This window comes from Lycorma delicatula, chromosome 13, assembly GCF_047948215.1.
Source record: "Lycorma delicatula isolate Av1 chromosome 13, ASM4794821v1, whole genome shotgun sequence".
In the NCBI taxonomy this organism is placed as follows: Eukaryota; Metazoa; Arthropoda; class Insecta; order Hemiptera; family Fulgoridae; genus Lycorma; species Lycorma delicatula.
Window position 1 is genome coordinate 38,283,978 of NC_134467.1, and position 16,205 is coordinate 38,300,182.

The 16,205-nt window shown below is 31.0% G+C and overlaps 2 protein-coding genes across 3 annotated transcripts in view; one reads left to right on the top strand and one right to left on the bottom strand.

The window, feature by feature from the left end:
- Positions 1–16,205, bottom strand: part of LOC142333898 (uncharacterized) — a 95,668-nt gene that overhangs the window by 54,986 nt on the left and 24,477 nt on the right. The window contains exons 4-6 of the mRNA XM_075381490.1: positions 15,868–16,047; positions 5,957–6,250; positions 1,914–2,163 (exon numbers count right to left, since the gene is read on the bottom strand). Of these exons, the coding sequence (XP_075237605.1) occupies positions 1,914–2,163; positions 5,957–6,250; positions 15,868–16,047 (724 nt within the window). The remainder of the gene's footprint in view (positions 1–1,913; positions 2,164–5,956; positions 6,251–15,867; positions 16,048–16,205) is intronic.
- The window catches only part of LOC142333899 (jmjC domain-containing histone demethylation protein 1-like), a 102,858-nt gene that overhangs the window by 10,488 nt on the left and 76,165 nt on the right, over positions 1–16,205 (top strand). The window contains exon 1 of one of the 2 annotated variants that reach the window (XM_075381492.1): positions 11,882–12,017. The exons of the other annotated variant lie outside the window; for it this stretch is intronic. The gene's annotated coding sequence lies outside the window, so the exon portion shown is untranslated. Of the gene's footprint in view, positions 1–11,881; positions 12,018–16,205 lie in introns of those variants that run through there. 2 annotated transcript variants of the gene reach the window in all.

Here is a 16,205-nt window from a genome sequence, read left to right on the forward strand (position 1 = left end):
TTCCGCTTCAGAACAATTTTCTTTAATCCATTCTTCTTTCGCTAGTTTGCACTTCCTGTTTATAGCATTTCTTAATTGCCGATAGTTCCTTTTACTCTCTTCATCACTAGCATTCTTATATTTTCTACGTTCATCCATCAGCTGCAATATATCGTCTGAAACCCAAGGTTTTCTACCAGTTCTCTTTATTCCGCATAAGTTTGCTTCTGGTGATTTAAGAATTTCCTTTTTAACATTCTCCCATTCTTCTTCTACATTTTCTACCTTATCTTTTTTACTCAGACCTCTTGCGATGTACTCCTCAAAAATCTTCTTTACCTCCTCTTCCTCAAGCTTCTCTAAATTCCACCGATTCATCTGACACCTTTTCTTCAGGTTTTTAAACCCCAATCTACATTTCATTATCACCAAATTATGGTTGCTATCAATGTCTGCTCCAGGGTTAGTTTTGTAGTCAACGACTTGATTTCTAAATCTTTGCTTAACCATGATATAATTTATCTGATACCTTGCAGTATCACCTGGCTTTTTCCAAGTGTATATTCTTCTATTATGATTTTTAAATTGGGTGTTGACAATTACTAAATTATACTTCGTGCAAAACTCTATAAGTCGGTCCCCTCTTTCATTCCTTTTGCCCAGCCCGTATTCACCCACTATATTTCCTTCCTTGCTTTTTCTAATGCTTGTATTCCAATCTCCAACTATTATTAAATTTTCATTTCCTTTTATGTGTTTAATTGCTTCGTCAAGTTCTTCGTATACACACTCTACCTCATCATCATCATGGGCGCTTGTAGGCATATAGACGTTAACAATCGTTGTCGGTTTAGGTTTTAATTTTATCCTTATTACAATGATTCTATCGCTATGTATTTTGAAATACTCTACTCTCTTCCCTATCTTCTTGTTCATTACGAAATCTACTCCTACCTGTCCATTATTTGAAGCTGAGTTAATTATTCTAAAATCACCTGACCAAAAATCGTATTCCTTTTCCCACCGAACCTCGCCAATTCCTACTACATCTAAATCTATCATATCCATTTCCCTCTTTAAATTTTCTGATTTTGAAGGGGTTATGGCCCCCTCAGTCTTCTGATTTATCCTCTGCTGACTTTTTTTTGTGGAGATACCTTAAGGATGGTGTTTACAAAACTCATCCTCACACGATTCCCAATGCAGAGAGAAATTGAATGATGTGTCACTTCAATTCCTCAACAAACATTACAACATGTGTTTAAGAACATGCAACATCATACACATTCAATTATGTTAATCGCATAATGGAGAACACTTTCAACAATTATTGTAATTTACTCATTTTCCCATTAGGTTGCGTTACTTTTTGAGCAACCTTATTTACAATAAAGTGTTTTTTTTAAACCTCCAGGTCCACCGTTAGGCATGCTTCAAAGGATGAGATGAATGATTTGTAGCATGTGAGAAAATGCCATGTCTGACCGGGATTTGAACCCAGGAACTCCGGATGGAAGGCCAAGAGATGCTACCACTTGCGCCACGAAGGCTGGCTATAATAATAAAGTAGTTATTTTGTTTTTATTTTTATGAAGGGGTGAAATTAATCATTAGTAAAAGTTTATCACCACACATCTCAGGAATGGTCGAACTGAGAATGTACAAGACTACACTTCATTTACACTCATAACATATCATCCTCATTCATCCTCTGAAGAATTATCTAAACGGTAGTTACCGGAGGCTAAACAGAAAAAAAAGAGAGAGTAAAAGTTTATCAAATTTAAATGTAATAAATTTTATTAGGGTATAGGTTGTTGAAGCAAATTTTTTTTAAGTAAGTTTATATATATATATATATATTGTCAAACTTGAAATTTCTTTTCTGAAACTGTTTAAATAAATCTAACTTCATATATAACATATTTATTTACCTGGTTGTATCGTTTGTTGTAATCTGTTATTATTTATGACTTCATTATTATGGATCTGAGGTTGTGGACCAACTTCCTCATATTCTCTATCAGATTCTGTAAGATTATCGGCTTCTCTCTCTAAAATATTTTGTCTATTTTCATTACCGTCTGTTCTCCTAACTGGTTCATCTGCTTCGGCACCAACACCTTCATCAATTTCTTCCTCGTTCATAATCGTATTACGTAACCGTTCATTATCAATGAATCTCTTAACAAATATAACAAAATTGCATGATTAAACATAGATACAAACCTTCACATACACACATGCACATACACATGCTCACAAATTTACCATACACGCTTATAAGTATATTTATATTTTTTAACTGAGAGCAACCTAAAATAACTAATAAGAATTAATATGTTTATAAATCTCATTAACAAATGAACATTATAAGTTTTATTAATATTTATGTGCTCCATTTAAAATTTTCATAATATGTTTGATCTTTCTAATGAAATATTTACTGCACAGATTGTCTAAGTGAATCTTTGTATTCTTGGATTCTTATATTTATCAATGTTTTTTTTTTTTAAAGTAATGTCGTAATCTTCTTTCTTGAAAATGTTTGGAATTTTATGCAACTGATGATTGATATCAGTGAAAATGAAAATAATAAATAAATTACTCTTACTAAAGAATAGTGCAAAAGTCATTCATTGACCATTTAAAAAAATTCAATAATTTCTTAATGAAGTAAAAACATAATAATATAAACAGATTTTTCTTTAATTGTATTTATTTTTACTCTTTTTTTAGTTATTTTGAACTAATTACAGAATATTATATACCTGAAATACCTTGTGTTTCCAAAGAAACACAAGTTTTTACAAAGAAACGCTCAAAGAATTGAGCGTTTCCAGGTTGTCTTCCAGTATACCTTGCAGAATTTCTAGTTTCAACACTTTAATTTCTTGTCCAATATAATCCTTCAGTTCCAGCAGTGTTCAAGCTTTTTTTTATATGAATACTTTCCTTAAGATAATCTCAAATAAAAATATCATAAGCTCTCAAATTTGGTAAATGTGATGATAGCTTAATTTATGATACACAGGAAATCTATCTGCTACTGAATATTTGACTAATAAATCTATTGTTACTCTTGAAACTGTGTGTCGTGTTTTGATTTATCTTTAAATATATAAAATTTTCAACGATGTCTTGACATTTTTCTTATGTTATCCTACAACTAAATTTTCAAAATCTTCTAAATTGTGAAGCGAAATTATTCATTGTAATACGATTTTGCACCAGTTTAGGGGATGAAGATAATTTTTATATATAGCTATCAGATTTTTACTACCCCAAATTGTAAAGTTCTGCCAACTGATTAAACTATTTACATGGAAATGAATTTCATTGTACATATTAATCTATGGACAAATCCATTTTCAGTTCTTGTTAATTACTGAAGACAGACGACAAACGTTTGTTGTTCTTCAAAGTCTATTGGCTTTAATTTTGTACCAGTTGGATCATGTATAGGAAAAGAAATAAATTCCTTAAAAATATGCTGCAGTTACAGAAACTGACTAACACCCTAGAATGTCTTCAAGTTAATATTTTTCACACTTCTAAAAGACTTTCCGGACACATTTTTTCTCATAGATAAATATAGTTATCCAAACCTTGGCAAGTATGAAATGCACCTTTGCTTTTTTTAAATATTAAATACCATGTAGAAAAGTTAGTTGTGAAGGAATATTTTAAAAATTAAATCGGTGGTAGTATATTCTTTGTTTAAAATGAAAGGAATGATTGTTTTCAAAATAAAATTGAACATTTTTTGCTTAGTTGTGTGTGTGTGTGTATGTGTGTGTGTGTGTGTGTGTATGTGTTTTATTATATACAGAATGAATTATGTAGTGTTAACCATTGTTTTCTGAGCTATTCTACTAACAAAAATAATGAAAAAAATTCATATAAACATGGGTCAGAAATACTCCGTGAGTTATGGCTAGTGAAAGATTTTACCCTGATTCCCGGGTAGTGAGATAAAATTATATTGAAATTCTAGGAACCCAAATTAAGGAGTAAACTTGATGGTTTCTTATTGGTTTTGATCTGAAAAAATTGAATACAACACATTCTAGAACTATACCTCCAGTAGTTTTCATAATATTCTATGTAAAACAAAAAAAATTTGTTGTCTAAAAACATGTTTTTTTATGTTTGTAATACAAAAACTTTGTTAATTGACTAATAAATGCATAAAATTTATTATCGGAACTTCAGAGTTTAATTTTGAGAAAATTGACGCAAAATAGCCCAATATAAAGGCTGACAACAAAGTTCTAATACTTTCCTGATATTGGTTATTTATTCTTATACAGTGGAAAAATAATTATACATGAAAAAAAGTTACTTAAGACATCTTTTTAGGAGTGGAGGTAATTTATGATGAAATTTTATTGTAAAATTATCATTATATTTTTAAATAAACCAAAAAAACGTAAAAATTAAGAAAAGGGTATTTTTATTTTTTTCTGCTTCCCCACCACCAAAATCATCTTCAAAGAAAATTTGTTGATTTTCATATTTTTTCTATGTTAAATGTAAGAAACTGAGAAAAAAATCCACTAAAAAATATACAACCAATGAAAAGTTACCAAAGATTTATTTTTTGGCGGTGGGGGTGAATTATGATAAAATTTTATTATTTAGAATTTGAATAATATTAGAAATTCAAATAAACCAAAATAAAATAAACAAAGATGGACCACTGAATGTGAAAATAGGAGGAGAAAAGATTATGGAGGTAGAAGAATTTTGTTATTTGGGAGGTAGAATTACTAAAGATGGACGAAGCAGGAGCGATATAAAATGTCGAATAGCACAAGCTAAACGAGCCTTCAGTAAGAAATATAATTTGTTTACATCAAAAATTAATTTAAATGTCAGGAAAAGATTTTTGAAAGTGTATGTTTGGAGTGTCGCTTTATATGGAAGTGAAACTTGGACGATCAGAGTATCTGAGAAGAAAAGATTAGAAGCTTTTGAAATGCGGTGCTATAGAAGAATGTTAAAAATCAGATGGGTGGATAAAGTGACAAATGAAGAGGTATTGTGGCAAATAGATGAAGAAAGAAGCATTTGGGAAAATATAGTTAAAAGAAGAGACAGACTTATAGGTCACATACTAAGGCATCCTGGAATAGTCGCTTTAATATTGGAAGGACAGGTAGAAGGGAAAAATTGTGTAGGCAGGCCACGTTTGGAATATGTAAAACAAATTGTTAGAGATGTAGGATATAGAGGGTATACTGAAATGAAACGACTAGCACTAGATAGGGAATCTTGGAGAGCTGCATCAAACCAGTCAAATGATTGAAGACAAAAAAAAAATAATAAACAAAAAAAAACATTTTATAACATTTAAAAAATCAATATTCTGAAACTTTGATTGGCTAATTTACCCCCAATATTGCACCAAAGTATTTTTTGGGGGTTGCTTGTTTAGTACAATGCCTAGGAAGACATTAAAAAAATTTTTTTTTTAAATATGCAATAAATAAAAAGAGCTTTTTTGGGGAAGGAGGAATTTTGAAGAAACTTTTTTTAAAAAAATGATAAGATAAGGATAGACAAATGCTTAATATAAAGTGGGGTTATGTTTCCAAAATTTAGAGAAAACTGACCTTAAAACACCTTCCCGCCCTCTGGAGAAATTGACCCCTAAACTTTATTAACAAATTGTTCCATATACACGAGTCTTTGTACATAATTACATCAAAATCGGTGCTTCAAACACGTCAACACATATACATATGTATCTTCAAACATTACCCCCTCACTTTATTTTTGGGGTCCCTGGGTCGTGAAATGTTGACAAATGCAAAAAAAGTCATACCTCATTTTTTAGCTGATTACCATACTTTCCTTCTAGCAGCATAGCTCTAAAGCTATGAAAAATTAAAATTTTTCTAAAGCAGAAAAGAAAAATTAAAAATGATAATCTTGTGATCTTAAGTTAAAAGTTTTGATAACTTATTTTTACCTGTGTGGTTTCTGTAGGTGGTTCCTCAATACCCATATCCTCAAATGCACTATCACCATTAACACTCGGTTGATTTTGATGATTGTTATTATTATTATTGTTGTTATTAACAACACTTGAATAATAACTGCTACTACCAGAATCACAATCACTTTGTAATATACGCCAATCCCACGATGGTGGATGTATACTTGCCGTACGTGGAGCGTCAGGAATCTGTGTCAGTAATTTACAGTCATCTGTATCAAGTAATTCTTTTGGTTTTACTTGATAAAAACCAGCTGGTCTACCTTTCTATAAGAAAAAATAAAATTAATCATTAGTTTTTTACTTCTTCTTTAGGGTTTTGAAGTTATCTTAAAGAAATTTTTCTAGAAATGGCAAGTTTTAATTAAATCAAAAAAGATGGTTTTCCAGTCTCATTAATTTTATATAACTACGTATTATTTTACTGAAATTAATATTTTTAAGATTCATATTGTTTCTCTGTACTGTTAAATTAAATTTAAATTGTATTAAATAAATCACTTAGTACAGAATATTGAGATAAGATATATCTTACCTTAATTTTACCATGGAAGTACTTTTGCAGATCAGTCATGAATAAAATAATCCCACTACTGCATAATAAAAATCTTAAATTAAAAATACTAGAATAATGAACATTGTATATTAATTTACATGATTGCTGCTATGAATTGCAGTTTATATAAGACTGTCTCGATCTCCCTCAAACACTGTCTGATGATTTATAAAATTGCAATTTTATTTTTATTCCTGCATGATAAACTATCAGGCAATGTTTGAGGGAGACAGAGACAGTCTTATATAAACTGCAATACATAGCAGCAATCATGTAAATGAAAACACAAGTTTTATTACTTTAGTATTTTTATTATGCAATAATGGAATTATTTCAATCATGACTGTGGACGTGGGATCTACAAAAGTACACCTTCATGAAAAATTAAAGATATATCTCATCTGAATATTCTGTTACGTGGTTTATTTATTAAAATTTAAATTATATATATATATATATATATATATATATATATATATATTCAATCTACTTATCACAAACAGCATAAGTATTAAACACAGCTTAAGTATTATCACAAATAGTATATATCAATTTAAATTTATTAAAATTTAAATTAATATATATATATATATATATTCAATCTACTTATCACAAACAGCATAAGCATTCAGATGGTATTTCATCAATTCTCATTGCTCTCCTTTTGTTTAAATCATTCAGAGCTAAGTTAAATTTAGTTTTTTATAATGTATCAGAAATCACTGAAAGCACTTTTTTCTTTTTTAGCAGTCACCAGAAAATGTTTTTCCTTTATATACATGTAGACCTGCATATTCTTTTCACCTGCTAACATTTTCTCTTCTCTCTTAATACAATAAGGTAAGGATACCCAATTGCATGCTGGCTTCTAGACTATTTGGTATTAAATTTGATTCCTGGCATTTTTTTTATCTACCATTTCATCTTCCTTGTTAAAATATGTGTAAAATTCAAGTCTAAAGTCATATACAGAGCGTTTCATAATGTTCTTAGGAATTACAAAAATTCAGTACAAAAAAAGTATTTCACTTACCTAAATGAAAGTTTTACGAGGTGATGCAGGGATTCAAACAGTTTTTGTTAAAATCTATAAACGTTCAATATGTGCTCCTCTGGCGACACGGCACACATCAACACGAAAGTCTAGCTCTTGCCAAACTCGTTCTAACATGTTATTTTCGATAGAGTTGATTATGCGATCCTTTAGCTCAGCGATATCGTGCGGCATCGGTGGGATAAACACCTTATCTTTCACGTAACCCCAGAGAAAAAAATCACATGGCGTGAGGTCTGGTGATCTTGATGGCCGCAGCATAATGTGTTGGTCTTCTACAGACGCACGTCCTATCCAGCGCCGAGGTAATGTTGTGTTAAGGTACTGTCGAACCTCGTTATGAAAACGGGTAGGACAACCATCTTGCTGGAAAATGAAGTCATTGAGTAGCCGAGGCATAAGCCATAATTGTAACATATCCAGGTATATCATGCCGGTTACTGTCGTTTCCATAAAAAAGAACGGCCCATACAGCTGCCTCACGAGAGATCGCACAAAAAAAGTTTACTTTCGGAGAATCCCGAATGTGTTCCGCACAAGCGTGTGGGATTTCAGTTCTCCAAACTGGCAAGTTATGACGGTTTACTTTGCCGCTAATATGGAAAGTAGCTTATCGCTGAAAATTATCTTGTTTAGAAAACCTTCATCTAACAACATCATTTCCTGTAATTGTAAACAAAAATCGAGGCTACGTGTTTTATCTCCATCAGAAGGACCCTGGATTAATTGAAGACGGTACGGTTTGCATAATAAATGTTTACGGAGATTTCTCCACACAGTTGTTTTCGGAATTCCTAATTCTCTGCCTGCAGCTGCAGTCGATTTTGACGGGGTGCGAATGAAACTTGCACGCACACGTTCGACATTGACTTCTGAGGTTGATGGACGACCGGTTGATTTTCGCTTGCACAAACAACCGGTTTCACTGAATTGTTTATACCGTGCACGAATTGAATTGTCACTTGGTGACTCCTTTTGAAATTCCAACCGAAACGCACGTTGCACAGTAATTACTGACTTTGACAAGTGAAATTGTAACACACAAAACGACCTCTCGTTTCCCGTGGCAGCTATTTTCTCTACTGTTGACGCATAGCGAGCAAATGGTTTACTAACTGTCTAGTATATGTGGAAAAACTATTTGAAGTACTCTTTCGTACAGTACTTGTTTTATTCTTATGAGTGAAATAGTTTTTTGTTAATGAATTTTCGAAACAACGAAGAACATTATGAAACGCTCTGTAGTATAAAAAAAAGATGTCTGATAATCTGAATAGAAAGATAAAAACAATATTAATCCTTATTTTGATATTAGAACTGATTTGTTATTTTTTTCATTTTTGATAATAAAGAAATTAAAATTTGTAAAAAATATCTAAGATACTAAACCTACTCTCAGATTTTAATGAAACATTAAAATTATAAACTTGTCTCCTTATTATATCAATGATATTTAATATTAAGTACTAAATGATTCATTTTCAAATTGTTGAAGCCCCACTTGAAATGTGTTGAAGGACTTAGCGGTCAAAGGATGAACAAGAAGCATTCAGATTTGGAGTTCCAATTGTGTGGTGAAAGCCACGAAATCACACCAATGATTGTTACTTTTGTTCATCTGGTGCTCATAGTTTCAATTTGAAGAATAAAAAAAGAATCGTCTTATCTAAATATGACATCTGCTTTACGACTGGGGTTCCTCATGGTCCAGAAGTACTAGTGCCGATTCCCACCAGAGAATTTACCTGAAATAGACGGTCCCACAAATGATCTAAATGAAGAACATCCAGGAGTACGAACCTGGAGATAGCTATGCTCCAGAACTTTATTCACAGTCTGAACTAAACTATTTGGTTTTAAACTTAAATCTGACCAAAGAAAATTTAGAAGTCCTGGTTCAAGGCTTAAAAAAAAGAACCTACTAGCAGCCGGCACCTCATTTTCCTGGTTCAGGTACAGAGAGAAGGATTTTCTTCCATATTTTTCAGAAGAAGGAGAATTAATCTTCTGCACTGTTGTATGTGGACTTTTGACTTGCCAACATTCTGTATGAAAGAACCAATTGGAGACTGTTCATAGATTTGCTTAAAAGAAGCCTCAAAGTTGTCCTTCTTCACAATGGGAATACGTATCCATCAATACCCGATGGACATTCTATCCATTTAAAACAGCATTATGATAATTTGGAATTTGTTCTTGATAAAATTAAATATGACAATCGTAAATAGATTACATGTGGGGAACTCAAAATAATATAGATCCTCCTAGGATAGCAAGGATACACAAAGTCTCTTTGTTTTTTGTGTGAATGGGATAGCAGAGACAGAGAAAATCATTGGATAAGGAAAGATTGGTCAAAAAGAGTTTCATTAGAACCTGAAACCAAAAATGTGCTCCAAAAAGCTCTCATAGATCCAAATAAAGTTCTCCTTCCACCTCTGTATATCAAGTTAGGCTTGATGAAGCAATTTGTCAAAGCCTTACCAAAAGAAGGTAAATGTTTTATATATATCTGTGACAAATTTCCAGTCTTATCAACCATCAAACTAAAAGAGGGTGTCTACTGGTCCTGACATTAGAAAACTCAAAGATGGTAATTTTTAGAAACAAGTAGAAGTTGCAGAAAAAGAAGCCTGGGGAGCCTTTAAAGATGTAGCAACCAAGTTTCTGGGCAGTAAGAAGAATCAAAACTTCAAATCAATTGTTGAGAACATGCTGCATAAGTACAAAAATTTAGGCTGTTACATGAGCTTGAAGGTTCACTTCCTAAATTCACATGTGGATTATTTTCCTCAAAATCTAGGTGCTGTTAGCGAAGAGATAGGTAAGAGATTTCATCAGGACAAGAAAAAAATGTAAAGAAGGTATCAAGGAAAATGGACTAATATGATGATGACAGACTATTGCCGGATATTACACCCTGTAGGGAACATCAGCTCCTGTCGGAGATGAACCCTGTAGGGAACATAAAAGGAAAACACGAGAAGCAGGGTATAAGACGGTCAAAGAAACTTCGACACAGAATAAAACTGTATTTTTTTATACTTCATTATTATGGGTGGGTTGCAGAAAGGGAATGGTTTCCAAAGACATGACGTACTTCATAAAAATGAATTATTATAAAAATTCACAATATTATAAATTAGGCTTATTTTGTGGCAATTTTCATTAGAGATTAAGGAGTTAATGTTCTCTCCCTGTCCACCTCTTCAGACCACTCAACTGTTTAGCTATAAGAATCCATAGCATAAGCCAAAAAAAAATAATATATTATATTAATTTATTATAAAAAATACGTTCTATATTTATTTTATTGTCACATTTTCGTAATTTTTCAACTTTTTCAATTTGCGAAAAATCCTGAGTGATTGAAAAAATGAAGGTTATTTTCGGATTCAGTGCTACTAAACATAAGAATTAATTATCAGAAACTAAAAAACACAACCATCGCAGACTTGTGATATAAAGAAAAATTAAATCGCTAAGAAAAAAAGAATTTTATATTTTTTATCCAATCTTCTTTCTTGGTACAGCATATATTAATAATGTACATACATTTATCGTTTTCTCAGGTCTGGTTTAATAGCAATCAATGTTAGAAAAAAGATCAGTTTTATTATTTTTAACAAAAATGTCATTTTCTTAAATTTATAAAGATTTGATTTAACCCAAACTGGACTAAAAATCTAATACAACTTCCTATAATACTGGTGCATTAAAGGGCGATTTTATATTCAATAAATCTGCAACAAGTTAAAATTGTAAGCAGGCCTGATTTTGCGCCCTTCCAGGAACGTCAAGTTTTTCCTCTCCTAAACAAATACCGTGCATTTATTTCAAATTATAATTTTAAATTTATCTAAAATAACATATAATTAAATTTAATTTTATATCTAACTTTTTTTATAAATTATGATAAAATATATATTAAAATTATAATTGCTATAATTAATATTCCTTATTCTATTCCAAAAACTTGAGAACATATGTACGCTTTGGTAGCATTATTTACAAACCTAGTACTGTATACGTGACAAATACCTCATAAAAAATGGTATTGTGTACAACTAGTACTTGAAACATTACCTAACATTATTTTTTAACAATCTTTATTCAACAAGTAGGTATTGTAAAAATAAAGTTATCCTGGGAATAAACTACAGAAGAAGGATTACGTACTAACAAGCCCAATTTGTTAAACGAAAATGACAAATTAATTACAAAAAAAAGAATTCTTCATAAATTAAATTTAAATCTATGTGTTGATGTTGGTAAAACTGATGAACTCTCTTGTTTTAAGGTTGTTTTTTTTTTATATTTTTAATAACTAAAGAATTAATTATTCACAGCATCGTTTATATGTGTATTGAGTGACATTCAAGCTAGCTGTTTAAGAGGACTGATGTATGATAATTATTTTAAAGGTACGGTTACGTCTAGTTTTTTTTTGTTGCTTGGTTACTAACGAACAATTAGATTTTTGTATGTAATAATGTATTCGTAATTTATTCAGATTACGTATTTTGTCATCTAAAATTAATATTACTCGTAACATTCCTCCGGATTTTTATCATATTATTTAATACGGTAGCATATCCAATTAATTTAGGCTGTTCGCATTTGTTGTTGAGCCAAAGACTTAAAATGGGAAAGTTGTTTTTGTTTTGCCTCAAGAAAAATTGTTACGAAAATTTTAGGACATGTAATGACGTGTATTACCGAAACTTGAGACAATACTACAAAAGCTATGAAGTTTATTTTTGAAACTTGAGACTGCGTCAAAAGTTTGAACGCGAGTTCAAACCAATTAGCTTCATTGCTAATTAATTTGTTCATAATTAACGAGTAACATTAAACCATTATTCATTTGAAAGGAAATAAACGTGAGGTTATAACAGTTTGTAAGCACGTTTCTCATCCAGCACTAGTTAGGAAATCGATTCTAAATGAGTTGATAGTAAAGACGTATCTTTACGTTTGAACGTAGAAAAACTGATTCGAAAATTGTAGAATCAAAAAAAAAATAAGTGAAAGGATATCAATTAATATGTTGCGATTGTACTGTTCTTGTAAAATTTGAGTATATCGTAGATTTAGGCTTACGTGTTGATCGACGTAATTCTTTATCTGTTCGCAAAAAAAGAAGTCTTTACGTAAGTTAACTGAAGAAATACAATATTCCACCAATACCATGAGCGATCCTTTAGAGTGAATTTGGTGAAAATGTTTTGGACATAATCGTAGGTTAGTAATCTTTAAATTCCAGACAATTTTGATGACATATTTTAAAATCGGAAAGGGTTTGGGATATCTATAAACTCTGAATAATAACGTCACAATTTACGGTACAGTTTTATTTCTTTGCCTTGCTCCTGTATGTGTCGATAATACTACCTAAATCTTTTAATAAGGCTGTTTTTTCCGTTAAAATCGTTTTTATTTGCCAAGTCATTTTACTGGTTTGGGTCCTGTAATCCATCTATTTTAACTAAAAATAATCACTAAATCTTACAACCCCAGTTGCTCTTTTATATATTACTCTATTTATTGTCAAATTAACTAAAACAAAGGTTTAATAAATGACAAATCAAGGTAGGATTTTTTTATAAAAAAAAAAAAAAAAAAAAATGAAATTTTTTCCTCCAATTAATCCTCTTCATTTCATCTACCCATCTATTGCATTCAAGAGGAAACTTAAAAAGAGAGGAGAGAGGAGTTTTATTGTGTGAAAGCTCTCCTTGTTCGTGCATGTCTGTTTTTTTTATATCTGCATTATTTTATTCATAGATTGCTATTTTATTATTAAAGTTCTGCAACTTCTAGTTTATGATTACTGGTAATATAATATGAATTTTCATTATCCTGGTTTCTATCTTTGCTTTAAAAGTTAAACTGAAATTCTCCTACAAATAAATCTGTTGCATTGAGAATTTCTTGATACATTTTTGGTTTCTTTCAAAAGTATCATTGAATCATTTGTTTTTTTTTTCTTGGTTAATTAAATTTTTCTCAAATTGTGTTAATTCTTGGATTGCTTCTTTAAAAAAGTTGAAAAGCAATAGAATTGGGCTACTCCTTATTTCACTAAATTCCTAACTGGAGCTTGCTTTTTTTCATCTTCATGTATAAATCTTTTTATTCAGCATTTCAGTATAATCTCCTTTAAAATTTTAAAATCACTTGTCTATTTTGGAAAATGCCTTCTCCAGACCTACAAATATCAGGTTTCTATTTATCTTCAAGTTGCCCTTCTAAGATTGATCTGAAGGCTTGAACAGGTAGTTTTATGTACGTCCTTTTTCTGAAACCCTTCATCTTTACTACCCTTCTATTCTATATGACTGTAAACTATTCTGAGTGAATCTTTTTTATTCATAAGGTGTTAGACTAATATGTTAACTGATTTATTTTTAAATGTTAAAATTCTTATTTTTTTTTTAGCTGTGTATACAAGACAATTCTGATGGTGTAATCATCTATCTCCATTGTCTTATTTTAAAAATTCTATTCTCAAAATTAAGTCTCTTATATTATTAGTATGTTTATATAAGATATGAAAAAAGGAAAAATACGTTTTTTTTAGAACACATAGAAATCTTAGTACCAAGATCTGAACAAAAACTGTATACTACATTTGAATGTTAAGGTTTAAGGTTGTGTGTTTTTTTTTAATCTAATAGTTCTGTGAATTTTTTTTATTTATTTATACAGAGAAGTAAATGGTATTGTAAAAGAAATACTATCACCTTGGGGTTTTATTTTTATAGATTGGTATATTTTATTATTTCCTACAGAAAAGATACATTATTAATTATTGAATTTGCATCTCAGTTAACAAATTATAACTTACTAGCTGGTTCATTAACATCATGCTTATAAGAATAATATTGATAAATAACAATTAAAGCCTGTTCAATTTATAAAAAAACCATCAGTGTCTATGTAGATTTCTTCAGAGCAACAGTTTGGTCAGCACAGGTCTTGAAACTTTGAGTGATCTGAAGTATGAGGGTTTAAGTAGTTGTAGCTGGTTAAAATATTTTGTGCATTTCTTAGTGTTACTTGACAAACAGCACAAGAAGGGGCAAGTGCAGCCAGTCGCGTTGCACACACACAGTAACATTGCCAATGGTTGTCTTTGTTGAACTCCTGTGCCATACAACATCACACCTTTAAAGCTAATTTTCTTGATAACCAAAAGAGATAATGAAAAAACATAACCTTTCTTATAGAAAAATTAATTTCAAATATTGCAAGTGGTTTCTGAATCCGATTTGACCAACAGTAAAGATAATTATTGGCAAGGAACATAATCCAACCAACCGGGTTGGTCTAGTGGTGAATGCGTCTTCCCAAATCAGCTGATTTGGAAGTCGAGAGTTCCAGCGTTCAAGTCCTAGTAAAGCCAGTTAGTTATTTTTACACAGATTTGAATACTAGATCGTGGATACTGGTGTTCTTTGGTGGTTGGGTTTCAATTAACCACACATCTCAGGAGTGGTCGAACTGAGAATGTACAAGACTACACTTCATTTACACTCATAATATCATCCTTATTCATCCTCTGAAGATTTATCTAAACGGTAGTTACCGGAGGCTAAACATAATCAGAGGCTAAACATAGGAACATAATCCGATTGTTAGTGCAAGACATTGAAACGGCTACCATCTTGAAACAGTGTACATTTCGTAAAAAAGTAATCTCGATTGGTTGAGTAGTTTTTGCGTGAGTTACAAACTCCTAGAAACCACTAGATTTTTATATAGATAATAGATAAAAGAAGATTAAAATTTTAGGAAATTCATTGTTACAATGAAATTGTTTTTGATAGACCATATATTGTCAAAAACGCGCTTAATGTTCTGTAAATATATGTAATTGGATTGAGAAACAGTTTATTTTTCTTTGAATAAATGAATAATCCTTTTACAGTAAAAGAAAAGAAGATAGAAAATTATCAATTATCACATTGATGATTTTTTGTAGGAGGTCCAACTCTCCAGAAGGCACTTCAACAATTGTGTAGCTACTATACAAGAGCGGCAGTCCCTGATTTGGACAAGGGTGCATTAGCTTTCAGGCACTGCTATCCTCAGCACAGAGAACAGAGTTACATCATAGAAATTGTAATAGGAAAGATGATGATCAAAGATAACAAAAAGACATTGGCGTTAAAAAAGAATATATTGTAACAGACAGATCAGTTTGTCTGCTTAGGACCAATCTTAATATTGCTGTTTTTATCCTATAGGATTTGTTATTACAGTATTTACCTTATCCAGAATATCTTCTAGTGCTCCAGCTTCTTTTAATATTCGGTACATTTGCCCATCATCACGCAATGCAGCAGCATAATGTAGTGCTGTACGACCTTCTCTGTCCTGTACATTTAATGCTTCTGGACATCTTAATAATATTTCTTTAACAATTTCTGCATTTCCTAAACCAGCTGCCTGTAAACAAAAAATATTTTTTATGAATTTCTTTAGTTATATAAATAGTTTATATATTCATATTTTTATGCTGGCTCTCTATGGTGCCCATTGCTGGAAAATCCAGTTGTAAAAAACCTGAAAAGTCAGGGATCCCTAATGATATCAATTATAGAGAA